The sequence below is a fragment of the Salmo salar genome, chromosome ssa19 (genome assembly GCF_905237065.1).
Source record: "Salmo salar chromosome ssa19, Ssal_v3.1, whole genome shotgun sequence".
Taxonomy (NCBI): Eukaryota; Metazoa; Chordata; class Actinopteri; order Salmoniformes; family Salmonidae; genus Salmo; species Salmo salar.
Window position 1 is genome coordinate 53006407 of NC_059460.1, and position 25620 is coordinate 53032026.

General features: G+C 45.5%; 1 protein-coding gene across 12 annotated transcripts in view; it reads left to right on the plus strand.

Moving 5' to 3' along the window:
- The window catches only part of tcf7l2 (transcription factor 7 like 2), a 112296-nt gene that overhangs the window by 20093 nt on the left and 66583 nt on the right, over positions 1-25620 (plus strand). For 11 of the 12 annotated variants that reach the window (XM_014158451.2, XM_045702458.1, XM_045702461.1 and 8 more), the window contains exons 4-5: positions 17569-17670; positions 24296-24355. In XM_014158451.2, coding sequence (XP_014013926.1) covers positions 17569-17670; positions 24296-24355 — 162 coding nt within the window. The remainder of the gene's footprint in view (positions 1-17568; positions 17671-24295; positions 24356-25620) is intronic. The other variant, XM_045702466.1, reaches the window with a different exon arrangement.

A 25620-nucleotide genomic window follows, 5' to 3' on the forward strand; every position in this document is an offset into this window, starting at 1 on the left:
AATTCAATAACCTAACAATTTACTTAAAGGTCAATGAAAGCCGGAATGTCTTATAGATTGGACATATTGGAGCTGTATGCGACTGAATAGCAGCACAGATCTTTTCCTTCAACTATTCATTTACATTGGGAAGTGCCCCATCTGTTTTGTGTTTAGATACAATACCATAGCACTTGAGCAAGGGGATACTTTTGTAGTTCTTGTCGACAAGTTCTATCATAATGTATACATGCAGCCACTCATAACCTAGGCTTACTTGTACTCAGACACACACAAAGATGTGGAAATGCAGGCAGTCCAGAGGACCTGGCAGCTGTTGCGAAACAAGATCCGGACATGTTTTATGTCCCTCCCCCTCCCCTTCTCTCTCTCTTTCTTTCCATTCTCCCTTCTCTCTCTCTTTCTCCTATTCCTCCAACAACGGGCTGATTATGTCGTACCTCCATTCTTTTTTTCCACTCCTCCCTCTCTCAAGGCCATGACTCTTAAGGAATCTGTAACTTGAAGAATGGGGCTGTGGCGGTGACCCCAAGGGTAGATGAACAAACCTGACGGACGTTGATACTGGCTGGGCTTTTAGATCTGTGTGTTGGGCGTAAGACTGCGTACATGTGTCTGTTTCTACGCTATTCCGTGTGCCAGTTGGTTTATAGACGGCAGGATGGCGACCTGCATGGATGGTAGCGTTGTCCGAGTTCTCTCAAGGATGTCTCCTCCCATCGAGGAAGTGATGAAAGGACGAACATGTTTTCCACCCTCCTCATCCATCCTCAACGGTGCGCCTCCATCCTCAACGGTGCGCCTCCATCCTCAACGGTGCGCCTCCATCCTCAACGGTGCGCCTCCATCCTCAACGGTGCGCCTCCAGCACCTCCATCCTCAACGGTGCGCCTCCAGCACCTCCATCCTCAACGGTGCGCCTCCATCCTCAACGGTGCACCTCCAGCACCTCCATCCTCAACGGTGCGCCTCCATCCTCAACGTTGCGCCTCCAGCACCTCCATCCTCAACGGTGCGCCTCCAGCACCTCCATCCTCAACGGTGCGCCTCCAGCACCTCCATCCTCAACGGTGCGCCTCCAGCACCTCCATCCTCAACGGTGCGCCTCCAGCACCTCCATCCTCAACGGTGCGCCTCCATCCTCAACGGTGCACCTCCAGCACCTCCATCCTCAACGGTGCACCTCCTTTGCCTCGCACCACTTTGGAGTTGTCAGCTTTATTTAGATCAGATTGTGTGTGTGTGTGTGTGTGTGTGTGTGTGTGTGTGTGTGTGTGTGTGTGTGTGTGTGTGTGCAGCAAAAGCTTGGGGCCGATCGATGTCAAGTCCAGGTGTGTCCTCCTCGTAGGTATGGCTAGCTGGCAGACCAGGGGTGGAGGGGTGTGGGGCTGTGGAGGAAGATCGACGAGATACATGGGAAGGAAGGGCTTGCTGTCAGCCAGCTGGACCTCTTAATCCTATAGCCTTGGGGAAAGGGTGTGTGTGTGTGTGTGTGTGTGTGTGTGTGTGTGTGTGTGTGTGTGTGTGTGTGTGTGTGTGTGTGTGTGTGTGTGTGTGTGTGTGTGTGTGTGTGTGTGTGTGTGTGTGTGTGTGTGTGTGTGTGTGTGTGTGTGTGTTTGTCTATAGCAAAGGTTTGTCAATTTCAGCACACCTCTGCTCCAGTATTTGGCCCAGCTGTGTGTGTTTGTCCATGTCCAGTAGTGTGTGTGGACGTTTCTGTGAGAGACACACACAGCATTTCATCTCCACTATGTTTACTGTAGTCCTCACTTTAACAGCACACTGTATATTTATGTAGAGAAGACACAGCCTCACCCCCTTGATGTTGGAAAAGGCGATGGAGGGTTGGGGGTAAGGGGTAGGTACTGCACTACTGTTTGGGGGATTGGTGCCCCCCCTCCCCCTTTCAGTATCAAACCAATGCCTTTTCTCTGATTCAAAAACACATTATTTTAACCTCCCATTCTAGCTAAAACAACCTGTTGCATCCCCACCGTCCATTAAGAGTGAAACCTACTATTTAGCCACATTCCTTGCAAGCTTGCTCTCTCTTGCTCTCTCACTCACCCCGCTCTCTCTCTCTCTGTCTCTCCCTCTCTGCCTTTCTCTCTCCGTCTCCCTCCCTCCCTCTCTGTCTCCGACTCTCGCCCTGTCTCTCTCCCCCGTCTCTCCCTAGCTTGCTCTCTCTCTTTTTTTTGGCGTAGATTTTTACATATATCACAGGCTGGCAGGCTAAGAGCCTGGGACTTCCCCACGCCACACTCCAAGCCTTTGATCCTTTGCTTTGGAGGTAACATCAAAAGGAGAGGCATAGAAAGGCAGCTACTACTGTGAAGTTCAATGTTCAACTTGATGGCTTGGCTGAGGGCTTTTTTTTCTCTCCTCCTCCCGCCGCTGCACTGCTTCCCCCCAGCTGACAGAAACACACAGTTTGTAGCTCCGATTTTTTTCTAGATGATGTTAACCTTTATGGAACCTATCTGGAACAAAACGAGAACCAAAAAACAACCTTTATGAATCTGTATCTTCGTCGCTATAGGTGTATACATAGGTTTATTCATACGCTGTGTATTAAGGTGTGCAGTGAACGTGATTTCCGGTGCCAGGACCTAGGCTTTCTTCTCTCGAAAAACTCCCAATATTGCCGAGGGTTGCTTCAGTGCTGGCCCTCGTTGACATAAGAGAGGATATTACTCCGTCTTGTTTGCTACACGCATGCTCCGATGTATTCATCTGCCCGTCAGAGAGAGCTGTCAGAATGTGTTAAAGGGAGGAGAACGTCTTCTGTTTAAGCTCCCGGGTTGACATGGGCGTGCCATGCACGCTATTGTGTTCACTCAGTGGAAAACAACTCAGGACTGCTCTTATGATGAACGCTTATTATCATCATCTGTATCAAAAAAAGATGAGAATATAGATCATATTGGAGCTTAATGGTCTAGTGTAGTGAGACTCTATGGAGCTAGTGTATAGTGTCTGTCCTCTCTCTGTCTCACTGCACCAATTACAAAAGGCTTGTGGCCTTCTCTCTCTCACACTCTTTCTCTCCCCTCTCTCTCTCACTCTCTCTCTCTCTCTCTCTCTCTCTCTCCCCCTCTCGTTCATCTCGCTTTCTCTTTCTCTCTCTCTTTCCCCTCTCTCTCTCGCACTCTCTCTTTCTTTCTCACACACACGTTTGGCGTGTCATTAGCCCGTCTGCTGTAATGCGGGCTGTTTAGCTCTAACTTATTTCTGCGTCAGTCACTGTGTGTGTGTGTGTGTGTGTGTGTGTGTGTGTGTGTGTGTGTGTGTGTGTGTGTGTGTGTGTGTGTGTGTGTGTGTGTGTGTGTGTGTGTGTGTGTGTGTGTGTGTGTGAACAGTGTAATGATCCCCATCCAGCCTGGCTGTTGCACCCCAGCTAAGAGATGCAGAATGAAGCTGATCAATAGATTGCCTCAGCTCGTTATCGACGTATTATCATGGTGTTGGGATTTCTGTCTGTTTTCATGGGGCACTTCGGAGAGATATGAAGAAGGGCGTAACAGAGTGTGTATTTTCAAAAGTATTTTTTTTTCCCCTATCAAGTTTGCATGTTTAAAGTTGGCTATACAGGACAAAGGTCACACACAGCGGATTGTCATGCTTTCCTCTGTATCTTTCTCCCTTTCCCCTACATTTCACTTGGCCGGTGGAGATAACCCCTAGGAAAACCAAACAGGGAGTTGGTAGAGACCATATAAAAGATTCATCAGTAATTGGCTTGTGTGCCCACGTTTGTTTGTGTCTCTTGTGAAGGAGGGGGTTTTCAGAGTCAGACAGATCACCCAGTGATTAAGCTATGCAGTAATTAGCCATGAGGTGTCTGTGTGTCTGTGTGTGTGTAAGAGACAGTGGGGGGTGGGGTGGTGGGAGAGGGGGTCATTGTCAGTTGATTTGGTGGTGAGGGGTGGGGTACAGAGGGACAGAAGAGGGTAGCCCGGCCCACGTAGGAGGCTCCTTGACCCTCCCAGAGTCCTGTTTTCACAGCAACGTCCTCCATTTTAATGAGCTCTAATAACCACATCCTTATGACTTATTTATTCATTATAAACTGGGTGGTTCGAGCCCTGAATGCTGATTGACTGAAAGCTGTGGTATATCAGACCGTATACCACAGGGATTACCAAACATTTCTTACCAGTGTATAATAGCAATAAGGCACCTTGGGGGTTTGTGGTGTATTGCCAATATACCACGGCTAAGGGCTGTATCCAGGCACTCAGCGTTGCGTCATACATAAGAACAGCTCTTAGCCGTGGTATATTGGCCACATACCACACCCCCTCTGGCCGTTATTGCTTAATTAAGCCCCGACAGTGAAGATCCAGTCTCCCAATGCTATAATGTGTGTGTTTTAAATGGATGGAAAATATTTGTATCACAGTCAAATGGATGGAATATTTCCCTGTATCACAGTCAGTAAGATCACATTTCCCTCAGGAACAGTAGATTCGTTTAAACTAGGCTTATGGTGATGTTTTCTCTAGGATACAGTATATTACAGAGTGTTGTAGATTTACAGATTCCTCTGACCACTGGGAGGGTTTCTGCCGCAGTGCAAACTGTCTTCACTGTCTTGGAGGTGTAGTAAGGCTCTATGTCTGTGTCCTGAAACCATTCTGCATTTTGAGCTGGAGCCCTGGTAATGGGCCTCATGAATATGGAGTCTGAACTGCTCCAAGGTGTCTATGTGTGTGCGTGCGGAAGTGTTTGCGAATGCGTAGAAAACCTTTTGTAGGTTGTGTGTAGAAATGGTCTGTGTGTGTGTTATTCTTTTGTGTTGTTTGAGGGCGTGTAGGCGTAGCTGTGGGATCTCTGAGCATTTTTGTGTGTGTGTGTGTGTGTGTGTGTGTGTGTGTGTGTGTGTGTGTGTGTGTGTGTGTGTGTGTGTGTGTGTGTGTGTGTGTGTGTGTGTGTGTGTGTGTGTGTGTGTGTACGCATGTTCTCTAGGCTTTTAGTACTTCACAAGGTCAGTGTAGTTTTCTCCTAAAGGAACCTGCATTCTTTGCTTTATACTCCAATAAAATCCTTTTCCAACTTGACGGCCATGGAAGTGTATAGTACCGTAGTTACCTAAAAGTTACCTAACAGGTAAGCTTCTTGTTGTGTCAGGGTGACATCACAAGGCCAATCATCATCAGCCTCAACCCATTCAAGGGCTCAACCTTCAACGTCTTATTTTATACCTTTTAATATTACCACAATTTACACACAACGTTCACTATTACCCAACCTTTTTTTGTAACACAGAACGAGCGCCTTGCGTAAAGGGCTCAGGCACACGTAGCCCCGCCTAGCCCCGCCTAGCCCCGCCTAGCCCCGCCTAGCCCCGCCTAGCACCGCTGTGCCCACGTAGCCCCACCTAGCCCCACCTAGCCCCGCCTAGCCCCGCCTAGCCCCGCCTAGCCCTGCCTAGCCCCGCTGTGCCCACGTAGCCCCACCTAGCCCCACCTAGCGTCGCCTAGCCCTGCCTAGCCCCGCCTAGCCCCGCTGTGCCCACGTAGCCCCGCCTAGCCCCACCTAGCCCCGCTGTGCCCACGTAGCCCCACCTAGCCCTGCCTAGCCCCGCTGTGCCCACGTAGCCCCACCTAGCCCCGCCTAGCCCCGCCTAGCCCCGCCTAGCCCCGCTGTGCCCACGTAGCCCCGCCTAGCCCCGCCTAGCCCCACTGTGCCCACATAGCCCCGCCTAGCCCCGCTTTGCCCAGGTAGCCCCGCCTAGCCCCACTGTGCCCACGTAGCCCCGCCTAGCCCCGCTGTGCCCAGGTAGCCCCGCCTAGCCCCGCCTAGCCCCGCTGTGCCCACGTAGCCCCGCCTAGCCCCGCTGTGCCCACGTAGCCCCACCTAGCCCCGCTGTGCCCACGTAGCCCCGCCTAGCCCCGCCTAGCCCCGCTGTGCCCACGTAGCCCCGCCTAGCCCCGCTGTGCTAGCATGCTGAGCCCACGTAACCGCTATGTAGGTCAGTGTGCTCGAGAATCCACCGGCGGAAGCAGGACTGGGATCTGTCTTGAGCTTCTCACCTCAGCCCTGATCTCACTCGTGTGGGCACACTCACTGTGCTGCTCTGGGCTACTGTGGACAAATAGTACAGTTATGAAGCAGATGCGTTCATCCAAAGCGACCTGCATTTTACACTTTCTGTGTGTTAAGCATTTGCTGGAATTGAAACAATTAGAACCGTTCTCCGAACCACGGTAGATCCAAGAGACCCTCGGAGAGCTTTGTTTAAAGTATAGACTGAGGAGGATGTGGAACCACAGTCTTGGGGAAAAGGCCCAGACCCAGAGAGCGTCAGAGAACTGGAGACCGAAGCTGAGATAGAAGCAGTGGCGACCTGAGACCCGAGCCAGCCAAGCCTGATGTTAAAGATGCTTGTGCTGTTTATTAGTGTCCCTGGTCTGTCGGAAGAACAGCAGGCCCTGCAGTCCTCAGCCTCCCAGCTCTATTTATAGAAAGACCCAAAGATACTCTTAATGACACCATGAGGTAGAGCCAGGGGGAGTTAAAGAAACACAACACTGTTTACTTTCTGAGTCTATATGCTGGAAATCCACAAAGAGTTTGGAGTCACACTGGGATGATGTCATATCCTTGGAGAAGATGTGAGTGCCCCAGTGTGTCTGTGACTGGTCTTCCTTCCTCCAAGTGGGATCAGTGCTTGACTTGGGCAGGAGCTCACGGGAGCTGAGTACCGGCACCTCAAATGTTCTACTGCTTGAGCTCCTGTTCCACTTATAGAATATTAGCTCAAAGTATTGTGGAGCTCCTGAACCTGAGTTTCTCCAGCTCCCACAGTCACTCAGTTTATTTATCATTGGTTCAGATGATTTTGTCTTTCCAACAGACATGTTTACAATAAAGAATTTTACTGCTGTTATTAACTTTTGTTCAATCATTTTGGGATATTTTTTGTTGTTGAATGTGTGTTGCGCGTCTTTTGAAACTTGTGTTGCAAGTCAGTGTTTTAAAATGGGCATGTGTCCTCACCTGTTAAGTAAATAGTGGAGTAGCAAGACCACACATATCTTGTGAGTTAACATCCAGAACAGGACAGATTAGGAAAGGGTTCAGGGCCACATTTTGAGGAAACAGTGAAAATAATCCATTCCAAAATGAACCTTTTTTGTTTATGGAAGAGTGCAATGCCTCAAAGTCTTTTGAAACCAGCACAGCTTTGACCACGTTGTTTTCAGACAGTTTGTAGAATACGTTTAGAGGATGTGGGAGGGGTGGGGGAGGAGGTTGCGGTGTGGTGTGGGGGTGTAAGAGGTGAGGAGGGGGGAGGTTTTGGAGTCAGGGCCTTGTGGAACCCCCTAGCGGTTCTGGCTTTGGAGTAAATGCAGGCCCAGCGGACCCCTTCCCGCCCCGGGGCACACAAACCCCAGGCCTTCCCATATTCCACTGTTATTTTCCTGGTGCAAAACGCCTCGGGCTATCAGAGCTGGTGGGGATTTTTTTATATTTTTTTATTTACTCATAAAATGTGTATTAGAAGAACTAAATCAGTCACGAAGAGCCCTCTCTCGTTGACTAACTTTCTCTCAGCTTTGGCTGGACTTTCTTCCCTCCTCTACTGCCCTTCGCTGTTAGCCTGCTTATTTCACTCTTCTTCCTCCCCATCTGCAATTTTCTGGAGACAAAGCCTACATCCGCACCCACACATACACATACGCACCCACACACACACACACACACACACATATGCACACACACATCCTAGAGATTGGGAAAGAGTCTCTCTTTTGACCTGGGGGATTTCAAAGAGTCTGGATTGCATAATTCTTCTCTCCCCCCCCCCCCCCCTCAATTACAGAAAATGACTGTTCCCGCCCCAACAAGTGGGTGCATATTTTATCCCTGCACCTGTGGCCTAGACAAAGGAACACACAAATATCAACAAGGAAACATATTCGTTTTCCAGTATAATTTGTATCTAGCAGCTGTCCTTAGGAGAATGTGAAGTTAAACAATACACCTTCTTAGACCTTTTAGTCTTAGTCAACCCCAATAAGACTTGATGCTGGGATAGTGGGATTGACTCTTTTGAATGGGTCTCAGCAAACACAAATAAACCTCTTTATATTTGTTGTTTGATTTGGTGTTATCTGCGAGTTATCATTCTGATCCCAGGCCCCTGTCCCCAGGGTTTTATTGGACATGATGAACGCGTGATGTGTGTGTGTGTGTGTGTGTGTGTGTGTGTGTGTGTGTGTGTGTATGGTGTGTGTGTGTGTGTGTGTGTGTGTGTGTGTGTGTGTGTGTGTGTGTGTGTGTGTGTGTGTGTGTGTGTGTGTGTGTGTGTGTGTGTGTGTGTGGTGAACATGCCTGTCACTTTGTGTTGAGTGTATGCGTATGTTGCTCCTTGTAGCCTACATGTCAAAATCTGCGTGTGTCTGTGTGTGTGTGTGTGTGTGTGTGTGTGTGTGTGTGTGTGTGTGTGTGTGTGTGTGTGTGTGTGTGTGTCTGTCTGTCTGTCTGTCTGTCTGTCTGTCTGTCTGTCTGTCTGTCTGTCTGTCTGTCTGTCTGTCTGTCTGTCTGTCTGTCTGTCTGTCTGTCTGTCTGTCTGTCTGTCTGTCTGTCTGTCTGTCTGTGTGTGTGTGTCTCTGTGTGTGTGGTACACAACCACTGCTCTTGTGTCTGGCTGGCAGTGGCTGTGTCATGGCTGTAGAATGAGGCAGCAGCGCCCATGGCCACAGATGGACTGGAGATCTGCCTGGGGTCTCCAGAGTAAGACCCAGGCTCCATATGTAAACCGGAGCTGCTCGCCTCTCTCTCCCACTCTTTCTCTCTCCCGCCGATCTCCCTCTCACGTTGTTTACAGGGCCGGAATGCCTCTAGACCCCATTTGGCCTGCGACCGGGATTCACCTCATTCTCTCTCGCTGGTCTGTGGGGAATATTTACGGTGTTCCATGCCACTTTGGCACATTAGGAAGCCTCTTTGTCTGATTGGGGGAAAGCCTCTACTCTTAATCCAAAAGTAAATTAACAAGCCGGTCTGCGGCGAGGCTTGGATTGGATGTGATAAACACGTTAGATGGGGTTTTAATAACAACAGGTTTTACACCATCGACCGTCTCCACAATTCAGGGCAGCTGACTCAGTTTATCGCTAATAAAATTGCATAAGATTATTTTATTTGGTCGGTGTTTTGACGCTTAGCTTATTCATGAAATTCAAACATTTTGGGAAAGCTTTAGTAACGTTATGCATTAGACTAGTGTTAATGACACACAGTGTGTATCAAAGTATTTCAGGTTAAAATGTTCTAGTAGTCAAATATTCAGTACTATCGCCCAACCGGTGGTGTGGACGTGGAAGGATGTGTGAGCACTCACAATGTACTCTGTTGTCTCCCGCTGTGGCCTCCTCCTGTATAATGGATGGCACTGGGTTAGCCTCAGCTTGTTTGCATTGTGATGACTGGGTCACATTCAGCAGCTCATGCCATGCCAAGCTGAACTTCTGCATCAGTCACTCAAATATGGCAGCAGACAGTCCAGCAGTTAGACCTTGGTAGTGAAATGTGGGGGCTTGGGGCTATTTTTTAAGACCACTTCTCTATCACTAACTCTCACCCACTTTCTAACCAGTGTGCTTGTCACTATGGGAAATCTCCAGGCGGAAGAGAGAGAGTTCATCCCTCTGTAAGGATTTAGAGGACTCCCTTGTCTTTCACTTCATCAGAGACAATTGAGTTATTCAGCTCCCATTGTTGGTCCGGTGAGCCGAGGAGGGGCGAAGGGTTAGGGGGAGGGTAGGAAGGGGAGGGGGACGCCCCCTCCCATGCACAGTGTGTGCTCTGGGTGGCTCTTAGGGGCGGGAGATGCTGGGGGTAAGGGGAGGTAGAAGAGGTAGGGGGCAAGAGAGTTATCCTCCGGAGCAATTTGTCACATTGGAATGGCTCTTGAGTTACCAGGGAGGCCCTCCCAGCAGGATAGTTTTTCAGGGGGGGAGCAGGGCGTCAGAGAGGGGTCATGGGTCACTGCCTACTCAAGCCCCGGCGGCGCGTCCGTCAGCAGGCGCTGGGAGGAGGGAGGAAAGGAGGGAGGAGGGGAAAGTGGGAGGAGGTGGGGTCAGAAAGCTTGCCACTTGCCGGGGCTCCGTTTTCCTTGGCATGCTTGTAAAACCTGCAGGAGGGATTAGCATGTGAGAACATTTGCAATAGCAGCCTGAAGTGGAGCTGCCTGTCAGGGCATGTGCCCCCTGCTTCTCCTTCTCTCACTGCTCCAGCGCCACACTCTGGGGTGTCACCTTTCAACCTCCCCCCCCCCCCCAAACACCTACGACCTCAACGGACGTCCCCTCACTCAAGGCCTCCCGGCGGTTGTGTCTGGATATTTGTGTGCATCTGGACAATAATACTCAACTTGGACAATCATTTGGTTAGTCTAGTCTATGAGAAGACTTTCCAATGACTGGAATCAGAATTAGGAACGTGACATCCACTAGGCTGTCTGACACCAGTACACTCTTAGAAAAAAATGTGCTATCTAGAACCAAAAAAAGGTTATTCGGCTGTCCCCGAAGTGTAGAACACTTTCCAAAGAGGGTTCCAGGGTTTTTTCTAGATCAAAAATGGGCTTAGGTGGGTGTGGTAGTGGGCGTAGCATTTCTATTCTCCCTGATCGTCTGTCTAGCTTTTATTTTGGTGATTGTGAGCTCTCAAAAGATTATATCATCCCAAAAATATTTGGGCCATTATCTTTTCGAAAAATACTTTATATCTGGATTTAGGCGTTTAGGTTTACACTGGGTTTTTCCATCCATACAATGTATTTATAAAAAACAAAATACAATAAATATATACACTGAACAAAAATATAAACGCAACATGTAAAGTGTTGGTCCCATGTTTCATGAGCTGGAATAAAAAAAATCCCTGACATTTTCCATACGCACAAAGCTTATTTCTCAAAGATTTGGTGCACAAATTTGTTTATATCCCTGTTAGTGAGCATTTCTCCTTTGCCAAGATAATCCATCCACCTGACAGGTGTGGCATATCAGGAAGCTGATTAAACAGCATGACCATTACACAGCTGCACCTTGTGCTGGGGACAATAAAAGGCCACTTTAAAATGGGAAGTTTTTGTGGATTAAATCATACTCACAATACCCTATAATGACAAAGCAAAAACATGTATTTATACATTTGAGCAAATGTAAAAAAAATAAAAAATAATGAAATATCACATTTACATAAGTATTTAGACCCTTTACTCAGTATTTTGTTGAAGCACCTTAGGCAGCGATTACAGCCTCGAGTCTTCTTGGGTATGACGCTACAAGCTTGACACACCTGTATTTGGGAAGTTTCTCCCATTCTTCTCTGCAGATTCTCTCAAGCTCTGTCAGGTTGGATGGGGAGCATCGCTGCACAGCTATCTTATTTTAAAATAAAGGTTAACTAAATAAAATAAAATGTTCAGGGTTTCTCCAGAGATGTTCGATCGGGTTCAAGTCCGGGCTCTGGCTGGGCCACTCAAGGACATTCAGAGACTTGTCCCGAAGCCACTCCTGCATTGTCTTGGCTGTGTGCTTAGGGTTGTTGTTCTGTTGGAAGGTGAACCTTCGCCCCAGTCTGAGGTCCTGAGCACTCTGGAGCAGGTTTTCATCAAGGATTTCTCTGTTTGTCATTATGGGGTATTGTGTGTAGGTTGATGAGACATTTTTTTATTTAATACATTTTAGAATAAGGCTGTAACGTAACAAATGTGGAAAAAGGGAAGGGGTCTGAATACTTTCTAAATGCACATTTTTTTAGCATCCAGGATTTCAATGGCAGAAAAGTCCCTGCGGTTCTACATGGAACCCAAAAGAGTCCTATCTGGAACCAAAAAGGGTTCTCCTATGGGATTGCTGAATAACCCTTTTGGAACCGTTTTTTCTAAGTGTGTATGGTGCCTTCAGAAATTATTCACACCCCTTGACTTTTTCCACATTTTGTTGTGTTACAGCCTGAATTTATGGATTAAATTGGATTCAATTGTGATTTTGGTTTTTGTTTGTTATTGGCCTACACACGATACCCCAGCATGTAAAATTGGATTTAATTAAAAATTAAAAGCTGAAATGTATTCAATTCCTTTGTTATGGCAAAAACACAAATAAGTTAAGGAGTCACATAAGAAGTTGCATGGGCTCACTCTGTGTGCATTAATAATGTTTACTGGGATTTTTTAATGACTACCTCATCTCTGTACCCCACACATGCAATTGTCTGTGAGATACCTCAGTCAAGCAGTGAATTTCAAACACAGAATTTTGGAAAGAATAATGGGCAAATGTTGCACAATCCAGGTGTGCAACACTCTTAGAGACAGCCCAGAAAGACTCAAAGCTGCCAAAGGTGCTTCTACAAAGTATTGACTTAGATGTGTGAATACTTATATAAATTAGATATTTCTGTATTTAATTTCCAATAAATTTGCAAAAATTGTTAAAAACATGTTTTCACCTTTCATTATGGGGTATTGTGTGTAGAAGGGTGAGAGAAAATACATTTAATCTATTTTGAATTCAGACTGTAACATAATGTAGAATAAGTCAAATGGTATGAATACTCTATGAAGGCACTGTATATGCTGTCCTGAGTTACCTCACACTCTCAAGTGCCCCCGTCTACCCGTCCCTTCATGGCAATTAATACCCAATGTGGGGGGTCTGTAAAACCCACAAGACCACAATCACTGGAGCTTTACAAGTCGTCTTTTCCACTAGGGCTGGGAATTGCCAGGGACCTCACAATATGATATTACCACGATACTCGGGTACCGATATGATATGTATTGCGATTCTCATGATTCTATACGTATTGCGATTTTTATACTGCGATTTTACTGTGATTCGATATTCCAAAACATATTTATCACCATACAGTGAGGGGGAGAAGTATTTGATCCCCTGCTGATTTTGTACGTTTGCCCACTGACAAGAAATGATCAGTCTATAATTTTAATGGTAGGTTTATTTGAACAGTGAGAGACAGAATAACAACAAAAAAATCCAGAAAAACGCATGTCAAAAATGTTATAAATTGATTTGCATTTTAATGAGGGAAATAAGTATTTGACCCCCTCTTAATCAGAAAGATTTCTGGCTCCCAGGTGTCTTTTATACAGGTAACGAGCTGAGATTAGGAGCACACTCTTAAAGGGAATGCTCCTAATCGCACCTTGTTACCTGTATAAAAGACACCTGTCCACAGAAGCAATCAATCAATCAGATTCCAAACTCTCCAGCATGGCCAAGACCAAAGAGCTCTCCAAGGATGTCAGGGACAAGATTGTAGACCTACACAAGGCTGGAATCGCCAAGCAGCTTGGTGAGAAGGTGACAACATTTGGTGCGATTATTCGCAAATGGAAGAAACACAAAAGAACTGACAATCTCCCTCGGCCTGGGGCTCCATGCAAGATCTCCCCTGGTGGAGTTGCAATGATCATGAGAACGGTAAGGAATCAGCCCAGAACTACACGGGAGGATCTTGTCAATGATCTCAAGGCAGCTGGGACCATAGTCACCAAGAAAACAATTGGTAACACACTACGCCGTGAAGGACTGAAATCCTGCAGCGCCCGCAAGGTCCCCCTGCTCAAGAAAGCACATATACATGCCCGTCTGAAGTTTGCCAATGAACATCTGAATGATTCAGAGGACAACTGGGTGAAAGTGTTGTGGTCAGATGAGACCAAAATGGAGCTCTTTGGCATCAACTCAACTCGCCGTGTTTGGAGGAGGAGGAATGCTGCCTATGACCCCAAGAACACCATCCCCACCGTCAAACATGGAGGTGGAAACATTATGCTTTGGGGGTGTTTTACTGCTAAGGGGACAGGACAACTTCACCACATCAAAGGGACGATGGACGGGGCCATGTGCCGTCAAATCTTGGGTGAGAACCTCCTTCCGTCAGCCAGGGCATTGAAAATGGGTCGTGGATGGGTATTCCAGCATGACAATGACCCAAAACACACGGCCAAGGCAACAAAGGAGTGGCTCAAGAAGAAGCACATTAAGGTCCTGGAGTGGCCTAGCCAGTTTCCAGACCTTAATCCCATAGAAAATCTGTGGAGGGAGCTGAAGGTTCGAGTTGCCAAACGTCAGCCTCGAAACCTTAATGACTTGGAGAAGATCTGCAAAGTGGAGTGGGACAAAATCCCTCCTGAGATGTGTGCAAACCTGGTGGTCAACTACAAGAAACGTCTGACCTCTGTGATTGCCAACAAGGGTTTTGCCACCAAGTACTAAGTCATGTTTTGCAGAGGGGTCAAATACTTATTTCCCTCATTAAGATGCAAATCAATTTATAACATTTTTGACATGCGTTTTTCTGGATTTTTTTGTTGTTATTCTGTCTCTCACTGTTCAAATAAACCTACCATTAAAATTATAGACTGATCATTTCTTTGTCAGTGGGCAAACGTACAAAATCAGCAGGGGATCAAATACTTTTTTCCCTCACTGTATGTCTACTGCAGAAGAACAAGACAGAGTCATGATAAAAATGAGTTTTGATCAATCATAGAAATAAAAGTGCTGAAAACAAATTGGCTTCCTATTTAAAAAGTAGATGATGAACAAGCTTTGAAGTGAAAAATAGTTTCGGTGCTGGTACAGCCAATTAGCGCAAAGTAATATTGTGATATTGTCAAAGCGATATCGTAAAAAATAATATCACAATATGTAACTATCGATTTTTTTTTCCGCCCATCACTACTTTCCACCCCTTGACGCACAAACATACCATTGCAGTAAAAGCCTTGCTGGGGTCATAAATGAGTGGTTGTGGAGCCAGGCTGAGTTTTTGTTGCAGGGGCTGAGGGAGAGGACGGGAGTCAGGCAGAGGACGGGAGTCAATAACTCCCTCCAGCACAAACCACAGCAAAGCACCCTGCAGTGAACCCTCTGCTAATTACCACTGATTTATCCACGGTCTCAGGAAGGGTTGTGGCACACACACAAATACAGACATCTCTCACACACACACACACACACACACACACACACACACACACACACACACACACACACACACACACACACACACACACACACACACACACACACACACACACACACACACACACACACACACACACACACACACACTTTCTGACATAGTAACAAACACAGCAACACACAAGTGTACAGATTTCTTCTAGCACACAGGCCCTTATGTAGAGGACAGAGAGTAGCTCTGATGAGGTAGTTGAATAGGCTACAGGAAAGGAGCTGTTGGATAACGGGCAGCAGAAGGGCCATAGTGATTGTTTTATTTAGAGGCTAAGGATAGGGACACAGACGTATATGGAATGACAACATTCCAATTCTAGCTCCGGCCAAGTTTTTTTGACGGAATCCTAGCCCAGCAGTTGATGTTCCCATTGCATCAGAGGCCAAGATACAAGGCCAACTCGACTTGTCAGAAGTTTCTTTTGGGGGGACCTGGTGTGGTATAAGGCGGCATACATTACGGTGCTACTTTTTTATATCGAATTTACTTCAAATCCGTTTTTCATGCGCCGGCCTGTGGTCCCAAGGTTAAGAAACGAGTCCGGAACCCTCCAGTGTTTCCACTAGCCAACTCTAACGGCCCCCTTTCTTTTTCTGCCTCTCTCTCTCTCTCTCTCTCTCTCTCTCTCTCGTCTCTCTCTCTCTCTCTCTCTGTCTCTCTCTCTCTCTCTCTCTCTCTCTCTCTGTCTCTCTCTCTCTCTCTCTCTCTCTCTCTCTCTCTCTCTCTCTCTCTCTCTCTCTCTCTCTCTCTCTCTCTCTTTATTCCTTTTGCCTTATTCTCTTGGTGTCAGTTTTCCTATCTGGTTGTGTTGTTCTCCCTGTACATATTTAGTTGTTGATCATGTTATATCAACTGTACAGGGTTTTATAGTTCTTTTTTATGGCATATTTTTCCCTTCATATTTTGACTGCCCTCATTCCCATTAGGAGTGTTTGCACAGCCCCGCATGCAAATTCAGGGAACTCCTGTCACCGTTTGACGTATTGGTTTGAATACCTATTTGAATGTACTCTCCGTCAGTGAGCAGTATGGAAAGGTCAATGGTTCTTACACAGTGCGCCCTACCATGATATTTAGTAGTTCTATTTTTCTCACCGTACAATAAATGCCTGCTTCACCCTGTTGACCCCCTGTAACGTAACTTATGTTAGGGGCCCTCTCTGAGAGCAGGCAGGCAGCTGAGGTGACCTCAGTCTGTACCCCCTCCGACTTGGTAGACCTGACATTCGTAAGGCAAGAGTAGTCTATAGTAGGGTCACCCCGGAAGGATCACTGTGTCAAAATGTAGTGGGAGCATTAGCTATAGTCAAAGAGCAGGCACAACAAATAGAGGTCTAGAAGGGAAAGCATTCGGCTGTGGGTAGTGGAATACTTCCACTATTGCATTATATGAGTACCCTTTTGAGAGTATCCTTGAATCCTTTGAAGGTAAATAGTCAGTATGACCTGTTGACGAAGAAGACATTGGTCACAATACTTAAGATGCTAGGCTTCTTCTTTATGAAGTTCTTTCCCCTGTAAAGTTTGTCTTGCAATGGTTCAGACTTTGCTCTCCCTGATTCCTGTGCTCCTAATTCAGAGCAACTGCTCTTCCTCCTTCCTTCTGTGTTACAGTCCGGGAAACTAAGTATGGTTGACTATGTCACCAAAACGATTGGCATATCATCTGATTTAAAGGGCTCCACCCAGTTTATGAGAAAATCGTCCATGTATCTATCTACATCTTGAGTGTGTCTCTCTCACTCTTGCTCACTCTCACTCTCTCGTGTGTGTGTGTGTGTGTGTGTGTGTGTGTGTGTGTGTGTGTGTGTGTGTGTGTGTGTGTGTGTGTGTGTGTGTGTGTGTGTGTGTGTGTGTGTGTGTGTGTGTGTGTGTGTGTGTGTGTGTGTGTGTGTGTGTCACTCAGTCCTGATAAAGGCCAAGTCAATTATTCACTGGGACAGTCACTAGGTAGAGTCAGACCCATAACAGCGTGCCGTGGCTCCACAGTGCACCGTTTTATGAGGTTGGCCAATAAAAGTCATTCAAGTCACCTGGAATCCCAGAGTGGTCACATTTATGGCATTAAGTCATTCTAAACCCATAATCCACTTACAGTAGCCTTTACAGAAGCAGTGATTTAGCCTACCTCAGATTTGGAACAGTTCTAATTCTTGAACGGATGCCATTAAACACAACTGTACCCCCTTCAAACTGCTAGGACATGTAGTTCTCTTTTTTAAAGTCTGTAATAAATGGTTTCAATCTAATCTCGTTTTTAATTTTTTTTGGGGGGGGGATTAATATGACACGGAAAACGCAATTTTATGATTCCTCTCAATCCATATGAAGTGCGTGTACTTGTTCCTGAGGCAAAACCCACCATATGTAACCGCCTTGGGATTACCGTTTTGAATTTAAATTTGTTTTTACTTTCTTTCATGTAATCTCTTTTAAAATGTTGATTCCTTTTTTGTTACATTTTTTTTTATTTACTTTTTGCATTGTTAACGTGTTTTTTTTCTTTCTCCACTTTGTTTCTCTCTCACCATCTAGTACCTACAGATGAAATGGCCCCTGCTAGATGTTAACCACGGAAGTCTTCAAAGTAGACAAGCACTTAAAGATGCCCGGTCCCCGTCACCGGCGCACATCGTTGTAAGTAACACCCTGCTTTAGTCCTTTACATTTCTCTACCTCTTTTTCCCTCTAAGACGGAAAGACAACCCTTCTACTGTATCCTGTTGTACACCTCTGTATACCCTCTTTTTTCCAACACAAAACCTGTTGAATGGATGTCCGTGACTAACTGCTATACCTAGAGAGATGGCTGTCTTCCTGGAAATGACAGTCACTCATTAACCAGCCAAGATATTTTAAACTCGACCAACAGAGGTAGCTACTCAGCATATTTTTAGAGGGGTGTCTTGCTTATATAAAGCATTTTGGGGGCTATAATAATTATATTGATTGTACTGATTGCGTAAAGCCAGTGGTAAGATCATGGGAAAGGCAAAGCTCACTTGGGATAAGCTGTTGGCTGTAGTGGATTTGGCAAAGTGTCAGGTGACCATTGCTCTTTGGACGGCCACGCCGCTTCGGACGCAGTGTGTCGACACAAGGCCCCGCCCAGCCCTTACTGTACAGTAGAGTTTGGAGCCGGATAAGGATATGAACCTTATAGGAAACCTATGGAGATGACCCGTAACCTCAGAGAAGGAAGGTTTACTCTGCTGACTTCATGAGCACGGTGAAGGCGGAGTTCTAGCCACGTGGTTAAAGAACCCACGCTGCTCACATTCCAAAGAGCACGACCGCCTGGCACCCAGGCTGGCACCCAGGCTGGCACCCAGGCTGGCTACGTGACCATTGGACCGTGATAGGGCCATGAAAACTGAATCCTTGTAGTCTAATAGACCATGTTGAAATGTAAAAAGCCAGTTCTCTGTTATACTGTTCTGTTTCTCACTTTCCTGGCTATTAAGACAGGTCAACGTAAAGGTTACATGGTGAGGAATATCAGTCCGATGCGTGCCAGGAATGTTAAAAGTGTTAACAAGGTGACTAAGAAGTGCCTTAGGCCAGAATTAGCATAGTGGGTAGCATTGTTTCTGGAATTACATCACCAACGTTAATGTTCATACATGGTGTATATGCAATATTATCGGACATATACTTGGTTAAGGCTACGCTATAGACCCATTGGCCCGTATTCATAAAGCTTTTCAGAGTATGAGTTCTGATCTAGGATCAGGTTGAACTTTTGGATCATAACGAAGAAGATTACATGGACACGGGGGAACTGATTCGAGATCAGTAGTCCTACTCTGACATGATTGATTTAGAGTTCACCACATAGCTGACCCTGTGTTGACCCATGGAGCTAACACGTAGTCTACATTTGTTTAGCGCTTGAGTTTTTACGCAAAGACTTGAACATTTAGTGGCATATATTATGTCAAGGCACTGTCTTCACGTACGTCACTGTTGGTATTTGATAAGTATAGACAGTTTTTATGAGCCACAATAAAAATACTATCAGAAATGGTTTCCAGTTCAACATTAACAGAAAGTTGGCAAGCCAGCCCTCTTGGTCTTTTGCCCAGTTTCGTTAAGTACATACAGCTTAAAATAGGCTGTTTATTTGAAACAGAAACCCTGTCAAAAGTTATGCTAAGACAAAGAGATGGCGATGACAGTGCTCTAACAAACACAACAACCAAACTCAGTCGGACAGGCCCTCCTTATCCTCCGAGCGACGCCAGCGTTATTTTTATACCGTAAAGTTCAGGGGGCCCTACTTGGACGGTTATTTTAAGAGACATACATCTCCTCTGAAATCATTAAGCTGGTAGGAGGCAGTTAAGTTGCAGGTAAATACTTCTGTTTGTATTCCTCCATGAGTCATATGGCTGTAAATACTTCACCTCGCGTCTTCCATTGCTCCTCAGTACCGGGGGCTTGAAGAGGACTTTCCTAAGATGACATCCAACACACGGCTGCGGCTCAAATGCCCCGTGCTCAGAATACATTAGCGTCTCGTTGCGCCAGAAAACGTGTTTATCTCATTGTTTATTCTATTATTCATTTGGATTGATCGGTACCATCTGTGATTTGTTTGATCAAGAACCGGGGTGTAAGATCAGAGGTGTAACACCACACCGGCACACACTTGCTGTTAGAGTACGTGATTCAATTGAATGTGAGATGAAGCTTGTGTTGTTATTTCCCCTCCCGCCCTTCCTCTCCATCTATCTCTGACTGAGTGGAGATGGATTAAATGTTTCCCTGGTTTGCATCATACCAGTGTTAACAACGTAAAGACAGATGGGTATGGTCAGAGATAACAACACCTTGGGCCTTAGTATCTCAGTCAGTGTGTAAATGTATAGATCGCAACCCCCTAACCAACATGGCCTATATGTTACTTTACGTGATCCCCTTATCAATAAATTGTGCAGTAAACAGTGGTTTCTTTTTGCTTTTAAATGGGAAGAACACCTGGGCACCTTGACCTCTTTGGCTAGGAATATGCTGTCTGCACTGCAGCGATAAGAGCCAGCCGATAGGCACCGAAGATAAGGAGAAGTACAAGTGACCCTTCAACAATCTTAGAAACAGTCAGAGAGAGACAGTGAAACAGTAAATAAAACTAAACAACAAACTAAACATACAAATGCTAAATTGAGCAGAGAGAGATGGGGAAGGACAAAGACAGATGGACAGAGACACAGAATGAAACAAAAACCGACTATCTTGTGAAGATTCTCTGGGTAGGTCAGTTTCTGGGGTAGAAGTGGGTGGAGCTCTTGAGGATCAGCCATGAAGGGAATGGAGGAAATGACCTTGCAAGGGCTTGTCGTTACGAGGCTGTGTGGTTTGCCCCTCACCGCCACACTCGCAAAGGGGGCACGCCAGGGCCTTTGAAGTGTCTGACCGCCCTGCGGGGCAGCCTCCAAACCGCTGCCGCTGAACTTTTAGACCATTGGCTGAATGTTATTATTTATTGATATGTCTATTGATGTGTTTTTTTTACAGAAAGGAACCAAGGGAGAGACATTTTTGTATTGTGCATCTGCCTCACACAGTCAACAAGCCGAGATAATCTTGTGTAAAATAGACCCTCAGTCCGTAGTCATACAGTTTAAGTTCCTAATGGTATCTTCATGTGACACATCATGAACACAGTCTCAAAACTCAATGACAGTTTAAGTTCCTAATGGTATCTTCACATCATGAACACAGTCTCAAAACTCAATGACAGTTTAAGTTCCTAATGGTATCTTCACATCATGAACACAGTCTCAAAACTCAATGACAGTCATCTTAACTATTGGTGCACCACAGATAACCCATTGGCTGATGTTTTATGCCACTTTTTGTAGTAGCTTAGAGGTGGGATTTGTTTTTAGACAGATTTATGATTTGTTTTACGGGATTTGTTGTGTGTGTGTGTGTGTGTGTGTGTGTGTGTGTGTGTGTGTGTGTGTGTGTGTGTGTGTGTGTGTGTGTGTGTGTGTGTGTGTGTGTGTGTGTGTGTGTGTGTGTGTGTGTGTGTGTGTGTGTGTGTGTGTTCCCCAGTCAGTCATCATAGCAGTGGCCAGGCATAACATGGTGGTGTTCTGGTCATGCCATTTCTCAACACATTCAAGTTAAGAAAAGTACTTTACATTTCTACTCTGTATAAAGACTAGAAAGGGGTAAGGGAATGTAAGAAAAGTACTTTACATTTCTACTCTGTATAAAGACTAGAAAGGGGTAAGGGAATGTAAGAAAAGTACTTTACATTTCTACTCTGTATAAAGACTAGAAAGGGGTAAGGGAATGTAAGAAAAGTACTTTACATTTCTACTCTGTATAAAGACTAGAAAGGGGTAAGGGAATGTAAGAAAAGTACTTTACATTTCTACTCTGTATAAAGACTAGAAAGGGGTAAGGGAATGTAAGAAAAGTACTTTACATTTCTACTCTGTATAAAGACTAGAAAGGGGTAAGGGAATGTAAGAAAAGTACTTTACATTTCTACTCTGTATAAAGACTAGAAAGGGGTAAGGGAATGTAAGAAAGGTGACGTCACTTGTTGTTGGCTTTAAAACATTGAGTCATCTTCTTACTCAGTCATCTGACAAAGTAAATTATAGGCTATGTGATGAATAGCCTTAATTTCGCAACCACTTTAGACTTACTATTATGATGCAAGTCAAACATTCTTAACAATGTTTCTTAAATTGACATGCTGGGAACTGGGGCAGAAATACGTATATGTTTGAGAGCGAGAGAGTACACGTGCACACACACACACACACACACACACACACACACACACACACACACACACACACACACACACACACACACACACACACACACACACACACACAGTCCTTTTGTTAGAGTCTTGTTTAGGCCAGACAATGTCTACATTGTTTTCTGGGCTTTCACTGGCAACAGGGGATGGGCTGGAGTGTTAACCATTTCCCAATTGGGCCTCCATGTAGTGTGTGTGTGTGTGTGTGTGTGTGTGTGTGTGTGTGTGTGTGTGTGTGTGTGTGTGTGTGTGTGTGTGTGTGTGTGTGTGTGTGTGTGCGTGTGCGTGTGCGTGTGTGTGTGTGTGTGTCAGGAGCAGTGTGAAACATGGAACTCGAGGGAGTAAGGGAAAGGTGTAGTGTCCTGTTGTGTGCCTATTCCAAGTGTATGATAATTAGCTTTGAGGAAGTGATGGAACCTGACCATTACATCTATGTATGGCAAGACCTCCCACCTGAGGCTGTCTAACCAATGAACACTCGGCTTTCACGTTGCAGGCCCGTTTGTCTCTCCGTAGAATGTGCACTGGAAGAAGACCTACAGAAATGAGTGGGAGCTGGCTTGAAATTAAGTGCCCATCCCTACATTTTGAAATAGAATAGATGTGTTCAGGAAATGCCCACAATGACTTCTCAGTCCCCAATTGTGGCTGAACGGCTTGGTCGGTCATCCTTAGAAAAGAAGTGGCCTCTTGTCCACTCTGTGTCCATCTTTATGTACGTTGTGACAAGTTAAATAAAGATATGTCTCCTCCCTCTGAATCGCAGTGCACCTGGGTTGTACAGACAATAGCCCTGTGGGTTGGAAGCCCTGGTGTGAAATCCTGGCCTCCTTCACTGTTAATGAGCGCCCCCAGGGTCACAGACTGGAGACACTGCCCTCACTGTTTACGAGAGGAGATCTCTCTCTCTCTTTCACGTTCTCTCTCTCTATCGATATTTCTCTCTCTTTCTTGATCTTTATATATCTCTCTGTCTCTCTCTCTGTCTCTCTCTCTTCTCTATTCCTTGCTCTGAAACTCCCCTTTACTACAGTCTGTAAGCTCTGGCTAGTCTGAGCAAAGTCAGTGGCAGCGTTATCACAGATGTGTTCAATGGTGTCTGTTATTGTGGCAGCAGTGCTTTAGACCAGAGCTGTTGGTAGGAGACATGGCCTCACCCTGAGACAGGGGGCTTTGTGCCTCCTATGGGCACCCAACCAGGCCTTTGCACTGTCCACTGTCTCCAACCAGACATTGCACTGTCAGGCTGACATCACAACCAACTTAGGTGCCAAATGTGAGACCAGCCGAGAGGAGACGTGTGTCAATCATGGGAACCGTGACGAGAGGGCAGTAGGGGTTTGCTGTTTCACTCAGTGAAACCTAATCTAGACAAAGTCATTGTTTCTCTACGACACCGAATGTCCAGTTGTTTACGAACACCCCAACGACAGTCAGAGGCTGCTAAGCAGACGACAGAGGAATTTCTAGAGAAGTAGCATCCAGATTCGGACCTGTAATAGTGGGAAGCCTATTTTCTCCACCGTTCGTTGCCATCTGATTTGCACAGAGAAATGTGGATAGCGGCTTTGAAACTCACAGGAATAGTTGGCTAGTCATTGTCCTCTTTACCTCTGAGTGGTATTTTAGCGGTTATAACCCTTGTGAACTAAGGCCACCCTGGGGAATGTGTGACGGAGATCTAGAATGTGTGTGCGTGTGTGTGTAAACACTGAAAATACTGTAAGCCTGTTCCGAGAATTGACTCATTGACCTTAGTGCAGAGTGACCTGTACACGACAGTAACTTAATGTATGAGGTTTCAGTATATGGAGAAAAACACTAACCTAGGTGGTCCAGTAGGGTTTTGTTGTGTGTCTGAATGACTTTGCACAATGTGATTAGTGTGCATGTTTTTTTTGTAAACTGATGCATGAACTCTATCTCCTTCCCTGTTTCTCTTCCTTTTCCCTCTTTTTTCCCTTTCCTCTTTCCATGCTCTTCATATCCTGATTTTAGAGTGATTTAAAATGTGATTTGGCTGTTAGCTGCACACCTACCGACATGCACAGGAAGACATCTTCCCATGTTCACCCTAGTGCACGCTGCAGTCTTCTAAGTCAATGTCTTTGAACCAGCAGCAAGAAACAGCCAAGTTACTCCAGTGTTAACAACTAGCCAGCCAGTATAACAGCCATGTTACCAACCCAGAGCCAACCCATGTTCTCATATTCTCTCTGTGTAATGTGTGTGTGTATAAGGAGAGTTAAGGCACCCTAGAGAAAGAAAGCTGAGGCACTGAAAAGGAAAGGAAATAGAAGTTTTAAATAAATGAATAGCCTAGCTAGTGAAAGGGGGGGGGTGCATTAGGCTTAAGTGAGAACACATTCCTTTGCATTCATGTCCCTGGTAGGCTAGGATGATGTGTGTGTGTGTGTGTGTGTGTGTGAGCTGATATAATTGTGTGACTCGGGAACGTCCGTCTTTGCCTTTCAGGGGCCCTTCTGCTTGGAATTCCCCGGACAGTCAGATCTGAGCCTTCACCAATTTCAGTTGGTGAGAACTTTGAATTCCAAGTATCTTGTTAGCTGGTTGATGATGCCAAATAACAACTGACAAATGATGATGATTTAAAAAAATGAATAATAATAGTCATATTGTAATGATAACCTAATCATGCTATGTTGTTGTGTTTGCTACTGATTGAGTGCTGTTGCTGCTTTGTTGTTGACTTGCTTTTTGTTGCTCTGTAATGGGGGCTGGTGCAGATATTTTGGGGGATACTTATCAAGTTTCAAGTACCTATTGACATTTTACCCTGGTTCTCACACTAAATATGTACTGATGTCTTGTGCAACGCATACATTCCTAGTTCTCTGACAACCCTGATTTCCAGAGATGGTTTAGAAAACTGTGAACTGTGTTTTGTAAGTAATTGGCTTGTAACCCACTCTAGCGTTGTGATAGTTGGTGTAGCCTAGCTCCGTTTGCTGACTGTACTTTGTAGCTAACATCAGATGGTTTAGAATGTTTACTCTCGAGGTAGCATTACGGTCTCTGTCGATAGAGGATTGTATCCTTCGCTTTACAACAGTGCCAAAGTGTCTATTGAATTTAAGGAAAATTCCACCCAGAAAATATTTTGGGGATATTTGTTTCGTTAGTCCATTGTTGGTCCCAAAACTTTCAAACTATAGAAATCATCCGCGGATTCAACATGCATCATACTGGGATGATTTATGTATTTTGAAATGTACTTATTTTGGGACTATGTCAACAGACTAATGAAATAAATACCAAAAGATAATTTTGGGGTGGTATTTTACTTTAAGTCTACTCTTTGAACATGGTATAGATTGATGATTTCAGGTCCACAAAGGTTCTGTCAGACAGTAGAGTGTATTTATTCTGAGGTTTTTGGTCATTCTTTGCCACATATTATGAGATGTCAATCGTTTTCCAGTCTTTTGCTGAAGGACTGTATTCTGTGTTCGTGTTTGAATTACCATCCGGGAGAGAGAATCTCTTTCTCTTCTCTTTTCATCAATTTCTCTTAGCAGCTGTCTTGAAGAGGATTCTCTTTATTATCGGCATCTGAATGCAGAGCCAGCGAGAAGTTAACTAGGGAGTGGAGTGTGTGAATCTCTCTCTCTCTCTTCTGAATTGTTCTCCTGTCGTCAGGAGCCATCTACGGACCATGAAGAGTCAGGGCCTGTTTCAATTCTATATTACTACTATTCAATTATGGTTCCCTCCTTGACGTACCCAAAAGGCCAGAGTTTGAATGGAGCAGGACATAATGGCTAGCCTTCATCTGCAGG